The sequence below is a fragment of the Pristis pectinata genome, chromosome 8 (assembly GCF_009764475.1).
Source record: "Pristis pectinata isolate sPriPec2 chromosome 8, sPriPec2.1.pri, whole genome shotgun sequence".
NCBI classification, from domain to species: domain Eukaryota; kingdom Metazoa; phylum Chordata; class Chondrichthyes; order Rhinopristiformes; family Pristidae; genus Pristis; species Pristis pectinata.
This window is the reverse complement of record NC_067412.1, coordinates 70615332-70631479: the sequence shown is the minus strand read 5'-3', so window position 1 is coordinate 70631479 and position 16148 is coordinate 70615332. Positions and strand designations below refer to the sequence as shown.

Here is a 16148-nt window from a genome sequence, read left to right as displayed (position 1 = left end):
GGAGAGTAACCATTTTAAATAACAACTGCTGAAGGACAATCAAATCACACATATGAAACAAATAATGTACAAGAATTGTATTTATAGACATTGTTATTTAGTTACATTAATTTGGTTGAAAAGGAATACATGATAAATGAAAATCATAAATTAACAGTCACTATCAGAATATTGAAAAGGTGTAGAACAATTTTCTAAAACAGTAATTTTTTTTTATAAACAATAAATACAAAAATGATTTTCTTTTTTGCATTGAGTTTCACACATTTTATCCAGACAGCAGCATGTATTATTACTAACTGAACAAAAAAGTTAAACCTGAGGTAAAAGGCTTTTAAAGTTACATGGAATGATTAAGGGAGGGGATCATTTTCTCATCACAAAATGGATAATCAAACAGAACCTTTGGGCCAGATGCTCTTGAATATCCAGAAGAGCAAATCTGTTCACTGATTTGAATGAGATGAGCATCTTTATCAGTACATCCAAGCAAATCCATACATGCTCCAGCTGACCAGAATGGGGGTACAAATAATATTTGTAGTCTGTGGTTTGGTAACTGCCAAATAATTTCATGTGTTTTGGAGGAAATGACAAATAACGATCGGCAATAACTGTAGGGAACAGAAGTAGGGCTGGCTAACCATCAGGTTTTTGCTTTATTCACTATGATATCATAACCTGACAACAGGCAATGCACAGCACAAATTGAACAGCTTATCGAGCTTTACTCATTTGGAATAATTGTGTCCTTTCGAAACAATGGCCGTGGAACACAAAATAACATTTCACTATCCTGTCTCCTTTCACCTTTTCAATTTCCTTTAGACTCCATCCACATACTATATCAGCACTGATTTAAGAGTCAAGAATATATTTATATGATAAGTTTTTTTTAAAAAGAAGCAAGACACTGCGTACAGTCTTGCATGTATCTAAAACTAGTCGCTTAAAACTTGCCTATCAGAAACACTTCTTGGATCAGTGTTCAATCCAAGTAACAGCCATGAAAGGATAGTGCTTGGACTATTGAATCAATGGCAAAATTAGGGCCCAGTTTAATTACAGGTAAGAAATAAAGACCTTGAGTATGTCTCCTAATATTTAATAAAACTTGAAGAATTAGTTTTGATCATATTCTGCACTGCTGCAGAGCCAATATCCTGTAGAATGACTGGCAGAGAAAGTGCTATTGCAGGGCACTGCAGCTGTTTAGAAACTTTATTCTCAGTCATGCCAACATTGAGCTACTCTACACTGCCCAAATCTAAACTTTAAAAATAGATGGTTAATTATTCAATGGTTGAAGGATCCTACAGGAAAATTTTACATGAACAAATAATGTCCCAGAATTCTTCCAAAGTGCACTACCATCTTCACCAAGAATATTGAAATATATATTTGTTAAGTAACATACAAGTCATATCACAGCCCAGAAATTCTTTCATGTAGTCATCAGGTCCTTTCTGCATAGGTCACATTGGTTGCTAAACCATACATAGGTTGATCAACATTCACAATATATGCAGAAGGCATTGACAAGAAAAGGCAAGGCCTGCTTTTGCTACCTGCCCTTATGGGTATTGAGCCTCGTGCATGTATTCCCTTATAAGAATTTTATTTACTTACCCTTGCTGCTGATGTTTTTCATGCTCCCATCAATGCATTTTGGGCCACTGGATCTCTACCCCAAAATCCAATGCCCCGGCACAAAATTGGGAACTACTGAAGGATAAGCATTAATGTGTATGCAAGGTCAATCCTTTGTGCTGAATGTCTTTGGATTGTGTTGAATAGAATATTGCTGGCTTGGGTCAGGGTGGGGGTGGGGTTCTGATCATCTGTTTTGTATGTCCTTTGATGCATGGAAAATTTGCTGAAGTGTTTTGGAATGACATGTTTGGCAACGTAACTGGCTTTCTTCAAATCATGCTTAAACAATTTACAATTCCATTTGACATAGATGTGCAGTGAAAAGTTGCAACTATTTGTAATATATTTATCTAATTTTGTCCATTTGACTTTCTCAATGCTTTAAAAAGAAATTGCCCATGTCTTTTGTTCCATCTGTACATAAAAATTATGTCTTTCAAAAACAAATTTAGCAAGAGGTTTTGTTGCCGAAAACTGTTCATTGAAGCCTATTATAAAGTGCATGTGTGATAAAAGAAAGATCAAACACAGTTGTAATTACATCTGGACATGGATGTTACATGCCTTGTAAATGCTCTACAATATTTATAGCTTCAACCCGCTTAGAAAAAAAATTGCTACTCTATTCAAGATAAATAGGTCCATATTTTATTTCCTATATATTTAGAAAAGAAATCCACACTCTGGGTTCTTTTAACCTACTGGAATCACTCTTAAAAATCTGATCCGATACTGCTCAGATTGGGGCAGCAACAGAAAGGAGCAAGGGGCAGAGAGACACAGTGGAAGGACAAAGAGACACGAGAGGAAGCGAGCATGTGTGAGAGCGTGAAAAAGAGGGAACTAGCAAGAAGCAGCAGTACTTACAAGTCAGTACCTGGTGATGGCAATAAAGCTTCCCATTATCAAGAATGATCTGCATTTCAGCAATTTGAGTGTTTGGCACCTTGTATAATTGAAACTGACTTTTGGGAAATGTTGATCGAGAAATCTGATGAAATTTGCTCAGAGAACTGCAGTCACAAGCATGCAACAAACTAGCATTATGTATACTTTAAACATACTTACCTGCACCAAAGCACTCCCTTTGTCTGAAAGAAACCTTAGACAATTCATTAGTGACCAAAAGTGACCACATTTCCAAATACTTCAGTTGTTGTGATGTATTCTGAGTTATTCAAAGCAAATCAAAGCTGCAAGGTACATTATGTTTTCATTCTTTCCTCTAATGATAAAACTCTTAAACTTCCAAAAGGAATAGAACAAACAAATCTGAGGTTATTACTCAGAATCATCAGTACACATTATGCTACAAATTTTTCCTATTAATCCTGATACTTTTTTTTCAACCAAATGCAAAAACAGAGAGAAGAGAAAACCTGAAGTCATAAAATCTGGTGCTTGTCTCTTCAGAAAATTTTGGAGATACCTATAGGGGTTAGAGTTTTCGAAGCTGATGTCTCCAGTGAGATCCACCATTAAGGAACTTTTCTCAAGTGTGAATGTTCAAAGGAGAAACAATCAAATGACCTTTCCTTTCAAACATCCTTAGTTTTAATTACTGATGAGCCCAACTTTAGAAGGTGTACTATTCATACATTAAACTTAACCCAACCCTTGAGAGTAAAAGTACATATTTAAAATAAAATTATATAAAGATCAAATCTCCAAGTTGTTTTAGCTTATGGGCCATTTAATTAAACACAAAAGTTATGTAAACAAAATGCTCCTTAAATAGATCAACATCTCCCAAAAGCCAACCACTTTGAAAAAGGTGAATATAGAAACAGGAGGATGGTGCTGATGAATGTGCAGCTGGAGAAGTGGTACAGGATGGATGGCTTAAGATTCCTGGGACATGAGGATCAATATAGGGGAAGCTGAGATCTATACAGTTCAGATGAGTTCCATCTCAACAGCATTGAAACCAATGTCCTCACAGGCTAATTTGTTTGTGCTTTTGGGGGAAGAGTTTAAGTTAGCTTGGTAGACAGAAGCTGGGCAAAGGTTCAGAAGGAAGAGGAGAACTGGAAAAGCAAGGCTGAAAGTTAATGAGAGAGTTTGAAGGCAGAGAAAAGATTAGAACTTTTTTTAGTAGTAAAATGTAGTGTGCATGTTCCTACTGGTATATACTGAAATGGAAGGAGTTTGGAGTACAAGGCAGATGAGTTGAGGGCATTGGTAGACATATTAAAGTATGGTACAACAGCCAATGAAGAAACATGGCTTACAGAGGTGCATGACTGATAGCATACCATTCCCGGTTAGTGTTTCCCGATGAGATAGAGGGCAGGATTAAAAAAAAGGGGAGGTGGGAATAGTGATACATTTGGTTTAAAAAAAAACAATCACAGCTCTGAGAATAAATGAAGTGTGAGAAAGAAATGAGCAATCACACTGTTGGGAGTGTATTAGAGAACCACTGAACCATCCGATGGTTATAGAAGAGTATACTTGTAAGTCATTTTCTGACAGGTGCAAAAGAACTAGTAATACTGGAAAGTTTCACAAATATTAAGCAGGAGACAGTTGATCAGTGTGAAAGATATAAAAGCACAGAATTCTTGAAACTACATTCGTAAGTATTCCAGGCAGTATGCAGCAAATCTAACAAGAAGGTGGCAGGATTGCAATCCTGGATTTAGTTTTAGGAAATGAAGCTGTGTAGAAGAAAGCAGGATCTGTGGGAGAGCATTTTTGTTTTGGGGAATATAATTCAGTTAGATCTAGCATAGTTCTGTAAACAGACTATTTGGTTAATGCCAATTTTACTGGCCTGAGAAGTGATTTAGTGGACCAGTAACAACTACTTGAAGGTAAATCAAACTTTGAAAAATGGGAGGCATTTAAAGAGATTTAAGGATCCTGCAACATTAAACATGTTCCCACAAAGAAAAAGAGTGGTGCTATCAGATCTAGAGCCAACTATCTGACAAGCTGCAAAGGGGTAGGGCCAGTAATAAAAAAGGCAAACAGATTAAACTTTAAAATTTATACAGCATGCTAACAGGCCCTTCTGGTCTAATGAGTCCGCACCGCCCATTTTTTAAACCCACATTAACCTACCCGTATGTCTTTAGATATCAGCAGAAAGTGTAGAGAGCAAAGAAGATGGAGAGAAATTAAAAGGAAAATTTGGAAAGCAAGGTGAGAGTATGAAAAAAATGGCAAGTAAAATTAACGTATGTCCAATTGATTTATATGCTTTATAAGTACATATAAAGCAATATCCCTATTAAGGACCATTAAAGGTAACCTGTAAATGGAGAGGGAGGAAGTGGGAAGTAGGTAAAAGAGGGAGACAATGCTAATGTTATAATTAAAATAAATAGGTGTGGAATATTCATTGCAAAAGAGGAAGATTTAAGGGGTTTATCATCTTTGAACCTGGATAAATCTCCAAACCTGGCTGTAACATAATCGACTAAGAAGCAAAGGAGGGAATTGCAGAGACTCTGGCAAAATTCTTCAATCCACATCAACTACAGAAGTCATGCAAAGGATTGGAGAGTGGCAAGTTTGCACTGTTGTTTGAATAGGAAGGTAGGGGTTAAAAAAAAGTCATTGCAGGCCAGTTAGTATCTTTGGTGGGCTAATTATAGAAATCTGTTTATTCTAAGAGACATTGAAAACTTTAATTTAGAAAGGCACAGATTAATCTGGGACAGTCAGCATGGATATGTTACGAGAAGGTCGTTTCTGACTGACTACTACAATTTTTGAGGAAAAAGCAAGAATGATTGATGAAGACAAGAGATTTGATATGGTCTTTAAGATTTTGGTGACGCTTTTGACTTGTTTGACAGACCGGTCAGAAAAATGAAAGCCCAATAGTATCCAAAGGAGAGTGGCAAATTGCTTCCTACCACTGAGTCAATTTTGGACCAAAGGATAATGGCTGGTGGGTCTCTTTTGTGACTGGAAGATTATCAGTGGGATTCCATAGGGCCAAGTACTTGGTCCTTTGATTTTTGCAATATACATTAATAACTGAGACTTAAATGCAAGAGCCTCGATCAAGCAGCTTTTAGAAAGACCTGGTCAGCTGGGCAGAAAAGTGAGATATGGAATTTAATCCAAAGCTGTGCAGGGTGATGCATTTGGGAGGGCGAAACAAGACAAGAGCAATAAATGGTAGAATCTTGGGTGGGCAATGGATAGGATTGGACCCAGCACTAGAAGCTGGGGTTAGGCTGTAGAGCTCTTTTGCAATTGGCCAAATGGTTGCCTTCTGTGTCATAAATTTTCTATAATTCTATGACAGAATCTTCATCAGTCTGAATTTTTGCCCTGTCAATAACACATCAGTTCTTGTTCTAAGCAATTCAACACAGTTGTACACCATATATGGAATTTTCATATTATCTGCAATTCCCACCCACAGCATGCAATGTAATTTAACTTTTTAAGAGCAGAATGTAAAAGCCTGGGTGTTGCACTTTGTGGAGAAGTAGGAAGAAAGAATGACAAAACTAAATGTGCTGATGTGAGAAATTGCAGATATGACCTGAGCAGAGATAGAGTATGTCTGTTGACTTTAAAAGGAGAGCAGGGGACAATAGGACCTAGAGGCCCAGCATGAATGGGAGAGCTGTAGTAGGACAAGAACATTCCAATGAAGTGGATGATTTGTTGGCAGGGGGCAGGGGGAAGTCATAAGGGATACAGTGTCCTCATGAGAAGAGGAAAAATGGAGAGGAAAGGGCATCTCTGAACTGTGCAAGCATATGGTGGGGCGAGAAGACGATCCCATTGTGAAGAGGAAAGAAAATACAGTAAGTCCCTGGGCTACGAACGAGTTCTGTTTTTGAGACTGTTCGTAACCCGATTTTGTCTGCAACTCATAACAGTGTCCGCGCATGCGCACTTGACCCGGGGATCATGGCCACGCACAGCCCCAGCCGCACTTGGCCCGGGGATCGCGGCCGCGCATGGCCCCAGCCGCACTTGGCCCGGGGATCGCGGCCGCGCATGGCCCCAGTCGCACATGCGCACTTGGCCCGGGGTCAGGCCAAAGAAGGTGTACCGCCGCCATGGTAGGATCGGGGGCCGGGCCCGCTTACGAACCAAAAGTCGTTAAGACCACGAAGGTCGATTCGTACGTATGGGTGTTCGTAAGTTGGGGACTTCCTGTATTCTGAAATTTATGAAAAGGGAAATCATGTTTGGAGGTAGTTCTTGAGGAGATGATAATCTGATTTCGCTGCTAAATATACCACATTCACATCATCAAGACAGAAAATGTGAAATACAAATAGTAGGTTATCAGATTACACAACTTTTGCGGCAACATTTGAAGGAGTGTGCACATATTTAATTTTGTTGCATCATTTTCAATCCTAACTAGCTTTGAATCCCTTACTTATCATTGGGCTTTTCTTTTAAAACAGCATTTAAAGCAGCATTTAAAATCAGCATTGCAGCATCAGTTACAACTAAAAAAAAGAGTAAAGGATAATTTCAAAAATCACAAAATGTATGAGAATTTTCAATAAAATTAACATCTGCAGATGTTAATATTTGATCTATTGATTTGGCACATGTTTCAATATTGCGAAGTATTGAAATATGCCCCCAAATTAATGGGTCAAATTTTAACATTTTCTGGGGAAGTATGCACCAACTTAATTCAAGATTTATTTCATGTTTTCATGGTCAAAGCAGTTAGTATCTTCAATATTAAAGACAATTCACCATAATGAGTAAACTGACCAAATTTAAAGCATTTGCACCTTGACTTCAACCAAGTAGATTTTACCCATCTAACTGCACTCCTAACATATAATACAAGTGCAATTTATGTTGGACGGTGGATTGTTGAAGATCAGAGATGAGGGAGAATATTCCCCCAAATCTGATGCATGGAGTCATTATCAATTCAAATAATGCATACATTTACCCTCTAAATCATGGCACCTTACAATGAGAAACAAGTGTCCATATGTCTGCAACTGTTCTATCTGTAATCAAATTTTAAACCCTAAAAAAAGAGACCAGTTTCTGACCAGGATGACCTGTATTGCTGAAGATGAATCAAAATGCAGGATATGGGAGTTTATCATTTGGAGAGGAAAACTAACCCCACATCAACGGCATTTCAATTAATAAACTGACCTTCCCATATTTTTAACTCCATTTAAATGTTTATTTTGAACTGATTAAACCAGTGCGAATATAAAAGAATGGAAAGAGGATTCAAAGTAATTGGGAGCATTTTTGTTTAATCTATTGATACTCACCATAACAGATATTTCAAAGCCCACTCAGCATCTCAATTTTGTGGAAATCTATCAAAAATTTCACTTTTGGTATTGAATTCTTACAAATTAACTTGCCGATGGACGTGTTAGCTGGTTAATATTAAATGAAGTATCAATGACAGCGACATATTAAATTCAATGGAGGCAATTATGTTTCGAGAATTTTTCTCCATTATTTGGTCAGCAGTGTGCAGACGGAGTTAGTAATGATCCTATCATGTTCTATTTCAGAGTGGCATCCTCACAGAAGGCGAAAGATTACTGTTAAATGGGCAAATTACAGTGCTTCAGATGGGAAGCTTCTGCCGTTTGGGACTTTAAGACATCAGTTCAATCATTTTATTCTTCATTTAACTTAGATCACATACGTTATAACAGCTGACTGAAATACTTAGAAGTGGCCCTCAGAAGTGAATGATTTTTGAGTTTTCTTATTCAAACAATCCAAATTATCAGATGAAAGTTATTATAAATTAAGTATTACCTCACCTTTGCACTAGGTCTTAAATTTCATAACACTAGGTTTTTTTTTTAAAGAATGGAATGCTGCAAAATGTAGTTTCAGTCCCAAGACAATGTATATAAAGCTACGTCCTATGCAATCCAATTGGTTGAAATTCTAAATAGTTCGTAAATGCTTAATGCAACCACAGACCCAGATTTCTGATACACTGATTTGAATCATTCTGTTTTTGAAAGGTTCAAAATTAGAAGAAACTATATTTTTCCCTCCAAGATCTTGTTTCTACTTGGAATATTATTAAAACTCATGCATAAAGAAATGATCAAATTTTTGTTGGGTCAGTGCAACTTAGAACTATTTGTCTTTCTAGGTACAGTGGATAACAGACAGGGTCACTTTATTCAGACTATGAAGCACGTTCTGTTACTGGTGTAAGGACGTGCAATAATGTAGACACTAATATAATTGCAATAAAACTGTTGTTTTGTACATGAAAAGCAAGTAAATTAACCACGTTCATTGTTATCCCCATTTCATTCTTTAAGTACTGACTTCATATCACACATTATTGTCATACATCTCAATCTGCAAGATATCACAAATTTCCAAATGGTTCCATTCAGTATCAAAGGCACTGTAATCTGCTCAGAAGAGGTTGGGAACACAAAGCATTTTCTTCAGTCTTAAAACCTTTGTATTTGTCCCTCAATTATGGGCTTTGAAATTTTAAGCCAGTGTACCAGACTAGCTTAGAATTCAGGGTCTTCAGCCTTCTGACTAAGGCCATGGTTTGTTCTTGGATCCTTAGTGAAATTTAGTCTTGAGAAATACAAAACTAGTCTTTGGACAATTCAAAACACTGGCTAATTCGCTACAAGGGAAAAACAATTCCGTGCATACCTCTACTGCTGTTAAAAGACTTACTTTCTATTAAATTATAAATGGCACCAAACCATTTTTCTGCTTTTACTAGATTGTTCACTCCCTCACAGAAAGGAATTATTTGTTAACTTTGAAATTTTGTAACACAAATTCCCATCAAAGCAGATTCCTTGTGTTTCCTTTCTCCCAGTTTTATATTTTGCACATTGAGCTCACAAAGTCCTTTAATGTACAAGGCAGTGGAACTCCAGCTTCTATGGCAAGGTTCAATTTTTCAGGAACTGTTTCACATAGCTAATTATTTTAAGCTGTAGGCTATTTCACATACTTCCATAGTATGAGTGACCTGGTTCAAAAATTGAACAGTAAAGCAAAAGTAGCTCAACAACATAGTATTTGAAAAAAATTGTAATTTCATGAAAACAACATCCAATGGTAGCATCAGTTCATTCATGAATTTGTACAAGGAAAAAGTAATTTTAGGTCTAAGTTCAACATCACTTACCCAACTTCAAATTCATGTAGCTGAAGAGGCCTATTCCCTCTCTCTCATACACAGACATACACACACAAGAAAACTCTCTCATAACTATCCTTGTATAGATTGTATTTCATTCATAACATGCCAGTAATTGGTGATATTATGAAATTACCCTGGTGAACTCAAAACATTTCAATATTTTGCATAGCACCCAAATGAAATTCAGCATATTACTACACGAGGTATTCACATATTTGTCCTGCCAGTTATTTTCATGAAGTTACAATATGGAATGGGAAATAAAAAAATTAGCACTCACTTCTTTCTGAAAAATTCATTTGTCATACTGCATTTTTGTACTTTTGAAGTAAATTAACAAATGCTAATGTATGATTGAACAAATTTGGCTGTGAATATGCAAATTGGCCCTGAAAAGTCTCTGAGCAATTTGACCTTTTCTTTATCATTCCTAGTCTGATGCTACGTCACAGCATATCCAACTTTCAAAACACCTTCATATAAAACACACAATACTGATCAGATGGAAATTGCAGTGTCAATTCAATTTGCACCTTAACTTAGCTAGAAGAACCATCTTCCAACTTTTTGTGCCCCTTCTTCTGTTTGAACTTCCTCCAAGAGCAAATCTACTAAAGGGCATGTCCCCGATATGTTCCTTTTGTAACTGCATCTCTTCGCAAGACTGTGCTGCCAGTCTGTATATTTAAGTCCACTGTTGGTGGAGATGGAAGTGACACGTTTGTATTAGGTGATAGTGCTGTCTCTCTTGCCTCTGGTTCCATTTGTCCAGGCACGAAAGGACCTACTTTTACTGGTGCCTGCTCATTGGATATCAATGGAGCTCTACTTGCCTGATGGAGAAGAAACAGTATTTAGAAAAGTTACAACGTTTTCTATTATAATGTCATCTAAGTTAACAAAGAAGAAAAATGGTAAAAATCAAAGGTTTAAAAAGGCCCTGATATAATGTGGCATGATTTTATTTTTAAATAAAAGGCATCAAAATGCACAATTTCACCTATCTTACATTCAAGCTCTTTAACCCAAGGAATCAATTTCAACGAACTAAATAATTTCCATTTTCCATCCATTATACTGTTTTCCTGACCAAACTGCATTTCCTAATGCAAAATATAAAAAAGGAATACTGTAAATAACAGAATTGTTACAACATGAAAAAGAAACAACTAATACGCTGTTGTTGTACATCTACTCTATTCAGATGCTACCTTTCCCATACACTGATTTAAAGAGAAACAACATGACCTCAATTATTCAGATTTTTGTCAAATGTGCGTTTATGCAGAACAGTTTACGATTTGAATAAACTGGAGTCAGCAGTGGTGGAAATGAGGTTGACATGGGAGTGATCTCTGGCAATATTTCCATGAATGAGCTGCACTGATTAGTCCAACTTTTGTGTTAGCAAGGACTGAAAAGGTCAGCCGGCAGAATTTATAAATGTATATTTGACAATGATTCAGTACCCTGAAAATTAGTTCAACATAGTCCAAATGAGGGAATTTAGTGAGGAGGAGGGTAAATGGATGAAGATGTAAATTTTGAGGGGTGGAAGAAAATGGCATAACAGAAAGAGATTTTGAGCTTAAGACAGCCAACAATACTGTTCAGAGTTATTTAGTTATCCTACAGATCAGGTTAAAGTTCTGCAGTGCTGCCACATCAAGCTGTCAATGGCGGTGGAAAATTAAACAACTGTCAGAAGAGAAGGTTCTATGAGCATCCCCATTCTCTGTGATGGTCAAACCGAGCAAGAGAGAGGATAAGACTAAGCGGAGCTTTTGCAAGCATTTTCAGCCAGAAGTGGCAGGTGGCTGATCTATCCTGGTCTCCTCTCACGGACACAACATTAAAATACAAGCCTGCCACCAATATAATTTATTCCATGAGAGAAAGTGATGGCCAGGTGCACTGGACAAAACAAGGACTCTGGACCCTAAAAATATCCCGGCTGCAGCACTGCAAACTTGTTATCCAGAATTAGCTTTCCAGCTACCAAGCCATTACAATAACACTACAACACTGAGGAAAATTGCTTTCACATGTCTTGTCCACAAAAGACAGGACAATTCTAATCCTTTTTTCCCCTCTTTTTATTCATTTAGAGAATTTGGACATCATTGCCAATACCAGCAGTTTTTACCTGTCCCTAAACATCTCTGGGGACAAAGGGAGCTGGTGGGAAAACCTTCATCTAACCAGAGTCATAGCTACCACAAAAGAGGATGGTTGTAGTAATAGTAACCCAATTATCTCTCTCGGGACATTATTGTAGGGGCTCCTGGGGGCAGTGGCATAAATCCAACGAAAACTTGAATGATGTTCAGATGCAAGTAACGTTTGCATCCCCATGAGTGTACCTGTGCAAGGAGAGTCAAATCATTTCTCTTTAACATTCAATGGCAATGCCATGGAATTCCACCATCCAGCCCCAATAAACTGAAAGGGGATCTTAATGACAAATCTCTTAATAGGGACAGCTGTATAAGCAAGTCCAGGTGTTTTACAGCAAGTACTGACCTAGTCCGCAAAGCCTTTCTATCAACTAAAAGACATACGAAAGTTTGGGCACCCGGGTCAAAATTTCTGTTACTGTGAATAGCTAAGCGAGTAAAAGGTGACCTGATTTCCAAAAGGCATAAAGTTAAAGATGACACATTTCTTTAATATTTTAAGCAAGATTACTTTTTTATTTCCATCTTTTACAGTTTCAAAATAACAAAAAAGAAGGTCCCGAAGCAAAAGGGGGTGGACTTTCTTTACATGAAATTCTGCAACCTTTTTCCTCCAAACATACCTTTGCTCATTGCGGCCAAAAAGTTCTATTTTAACTTCATCAGTCCACAGGACTTGTTTCCAAAATGCATCAGGCTTGTTTAGATGTTCCTTTGCAAACTTCTGACACTGAATTTTGTGGTGAGGACGCAGGAAGGTTTGGTGAAAAAAAAAGGGTGAAGAATTTCATGAAAAAAAAACACCTCTCCAACTGTTAAGCACGGGGGTGGATCAAACATGCTTTGGGCTTGTGTTGCAGCCAGTGGCACGGGGAACATTTCACTGGTAGAGGGAAGAATGAATTAAACACCAGCAAATTCTGGAAGCAAACATCACACCGTCTGTAAAAAAGTTGAAGGTGAAAAGAGGATGGCTTCTACAACAGGACAACAATCCTAAACACACCTCAAAATCCACAATGGACTACCTCAAGAGGCACAAACCGAAGGTTTTGCCATGGCCCTCACAGTCCCCCAACCTAAACATCATTGAAAATCTGTGGATAGACCTCAAAGGAGCAGTGCATGCAAGACGGCCCAAGAATCTCACAGAACTAGAAGCCTTTTGCAAGGAAGAATGGGCGAAAATACCCCAAACATGAATTGAAAGACTCTTAGCTGGCTACAGAAAGTGTTTAGAAGCTGTGATACTTGCCAAAGAGGGTGTTACTAAGTACTGAACATGCAGGGTGCCCAAACTTTTGCTTCCAGCCCTTTTCCTTTTTTGTTATTTTGAAACTGTAAAAGATGGAAATAAAAAAGTAATCTTGCTTAAAATATTAAAGAGATGTGTCATCTTTAACTTTATGCCTTTTGGAAATCAGGTCATCTTTTACTCGCTTAGCTATTCACAGTAACAGAAATTTTGACCGGGGTGCCCAAACTTTTGCATGCCACTGTATGTTGGTTGTAATGGAATATTCTCTGATGGCCTGAATGACTATAGCTTTAACAACATTCAAGTCAATCCATTCAGGACAAAGCAGTCCCTAAGCAACAACTTCCTCCACCATGAGCACACTGTCCATTACTTGCAGCAGCCCAAGTCCCCTTCAACAGCACCTCCCCAACCTGTGACTACCATCACTTAGATGGACAAGGGAAACATGAAAATATCAAGTTACAGACAATCCTGACTTGGAACAACTGTCCTGTTCTTTCACCACCTTTGAGTCAAAATCCTGGAATTCTGTACCTACTGCAAATGTTCAACAAGGACCTCAGTATAAGTAGAGGTCTGATTGGGCATAAAGTTAAACTGCACCTGGCCATAGCCAATCTGAACACAACCCCAGTCCTTATAATTTCTTCCATACTCAACCAGGGCTGTATGCTGTAATACAAAATAAGTATTCCTGATCTGGATAAATTACTTGGCTGGGCTGTGATCTGACATGACTTGGGACATGCCAGACTTGGGTCAGTTAACTGGGCTCTTATTTTCAGGGGCAATTAATCGTGCAGTAAATGCTGGACTTACCAGTGATATGAACTTCTTACTAATGAATAAGGGACAATAAAAAGAACAGAATGATAGGTTGTGTCCATGGGGCAGAGAGATGGACAAGCAGAAAGTGTGAGGAATTGCACCTCACAAGAAGCATATGATAGAGAGCGAGACATTCACAAACACAAAAATATATCACAAGTGGCACAATGGGCATGCTTGTACAAATCTGGCTTTTTGCATATTTACAAATAACCATGCAAGGTGACGGATATGGATATAAAAAGATCCAAATGGTTCAATACATTTCTTCAAGGAAGTAAGCCTGCCATTCCTTCATGGTCTGATGTATGCAGAACTCCTGTCAAGCCTTAATATTGCCAGGATAACTGCAGATGAGAAATAACTCTTTTCTCAACAGCGTACTCACCCTGAGTTTTACAACAGAGCAACAAGAGGAGAAAGAAAAAACAACGAAGAAATAATGACATAAATGTGTCATATCCTATCCTTGGAACACCACAAAGCACAGCAGAAGCGTTACTTTTTTTTTAAGTATACCCATTTATATAAGCAAACTATGATGCAGGTATTAGAGCTGTCGCCTCACAGCTCCAGCAACTCAGATTCAGCCCTGACCTCCGGTGCTGTGTGTATGGAGGTTATGTATTCATGCCCACTAGGGTATCTCCTGGGTACTCCTGCTTCCCTCAACATTCCAAAGCAGGTTGGTAGGTTAATCTGGGAGTTGACGGAAATGCAGGGAGAATAAAATGGGATTACAATAGGATTAGCCTAAATGGATACCGTATGGTCCACGCAGATTTAATGGACCAAAGGGCCTGCTTTCATGCCATATGACTCCAGGTCTCCAAGAACAACAGCAAATTTCCTCAAAACATCATCCTGAAAACACTCATTTTTTGCTTTAGGTATTGTTGATCGATGGAAGGATATCAATTAGAACCCCATTGTACAGCAGGATGAGGAGACCTTTAACACTCACACCCAAGGCTACACAAAGCCTCAAATCCCTCAACCAAAGATGGTAATTAACAATGTAGCACTTGTTCTGTAAATCATCAAAATGCTTTCCCAGATTATTTGGCCAATGTAGTAGGCATATTCTAACAACGTAGTTGAATTCCATGCAACATCCCAATTTTTAGACTCAAACAGGTTATGAGATCCAAAAGTAGTCCATTCCTTCTCACCAAATCATTCACAAAAAAAAAATCACTGAATTACTTCTTTAACTAATTTATATCATCTCCTCCATGGCTTTCCACAATACCTTAATGATACAAATGAAAATGTTCTTCCACAACTTTTCATCTTACTTTTAGTTCATCAACTGTTAAATGTATCCCAAGTACCTCAGCTACAGAACTAGCCCATGATTCTTACCGTCGTCTGTGGCACTGTATTTGGACCTCCATTAGTCTTGACTGAAACCCCCGCCTCATCTTTAATGAGCCCTCTTCTGTCAAGAACACTGAAAAAACAAATGCATTTGGAATTGATTCTTGGTTGATTATACACTTTTATTCCCTTTTGTGAGACAGGTTGATGGGTGCGAGAAAATGGGACAAGAGAAAATTAAACATACAAGCATTCAAACATCAAACACATGGCACATAATATGGCACAACTTCAATGAGCTGCTGTCATATTACTGGCACCACATTCTAAAATCTTCAACCGTCTTCAGCACAATGGTGCATTTATTAAAAAGCCCAAAGCTGCAATTCACAAATAATTTCTTCAGAGGGCTTTGGCATTGGTAAATTCTTCATATTTGTGGGAGGCTGGAGAAGAAACTGTGGGAGCCCTGGCTGAGATATTTGCATCATTGTGAGCTACAGGTGAGTTGCTGGTAGACTAGAGGGTAGCGAATGTTGTGCCTTTATTTTTAAAAGGGTGACAAAGAAAACCTGGGAATTATAGGCCAGTAAGTCTAACATCTGTGGTAGGCAAGTTACTGGAGAGGATTCTGAGGGATAAGATAAGATATACATACATCTGGAAAGACAGGTATTGGTTAGGGGTAGTCAATATGGCTTTGTGCATAGGAGATCATGTCTTACGAACTTGATTGAGTTTTTTTGATGAAGCTTGATGGTAGAAAGCAGAGGGTGATGGTGGA

General features: G+C 37.9%; 1 protein-coding gene across 2 annotated transcripts in view; it reads right to left on the bottom strand.

Annotated features, from left to right (window-relative positions):
* Window positions 1-1797: 1797 nt before the first annotated feature.
* The window catches only part of zdhhc9 (zinc finger DHHC-type palmitoyltransferase 9), an 83342-nt gene continuing 68991 nt past the window's right edge, over window positions 1798-16148 (bottom strand). Inside the window, exons 8-10 of one of the 2 annotated variants that reach the window (XM_052021764.1) lie at window positions 15410-15497; window positions 10788-10881; window positions 10491-10611 (exon numbers count right to left, since the gene is read on the bottom strand). In XM_052021764.1, coding sequence (XP_051877724.1) covers window positions 10604-10611; window positions 10788-10881; window positions 15410-15497 — 190 coding nt within the window. In that variant the 3' untranslated portion in view covers window positions 10491-10603. Of the gene's footprint in view, window positions 10612-10787; window positions 10882-15409; window positions 15498-16148 lie in introns of both variants that reach the window. The other variant, XM_052021763.1, reaches the window with a different exon arrangement.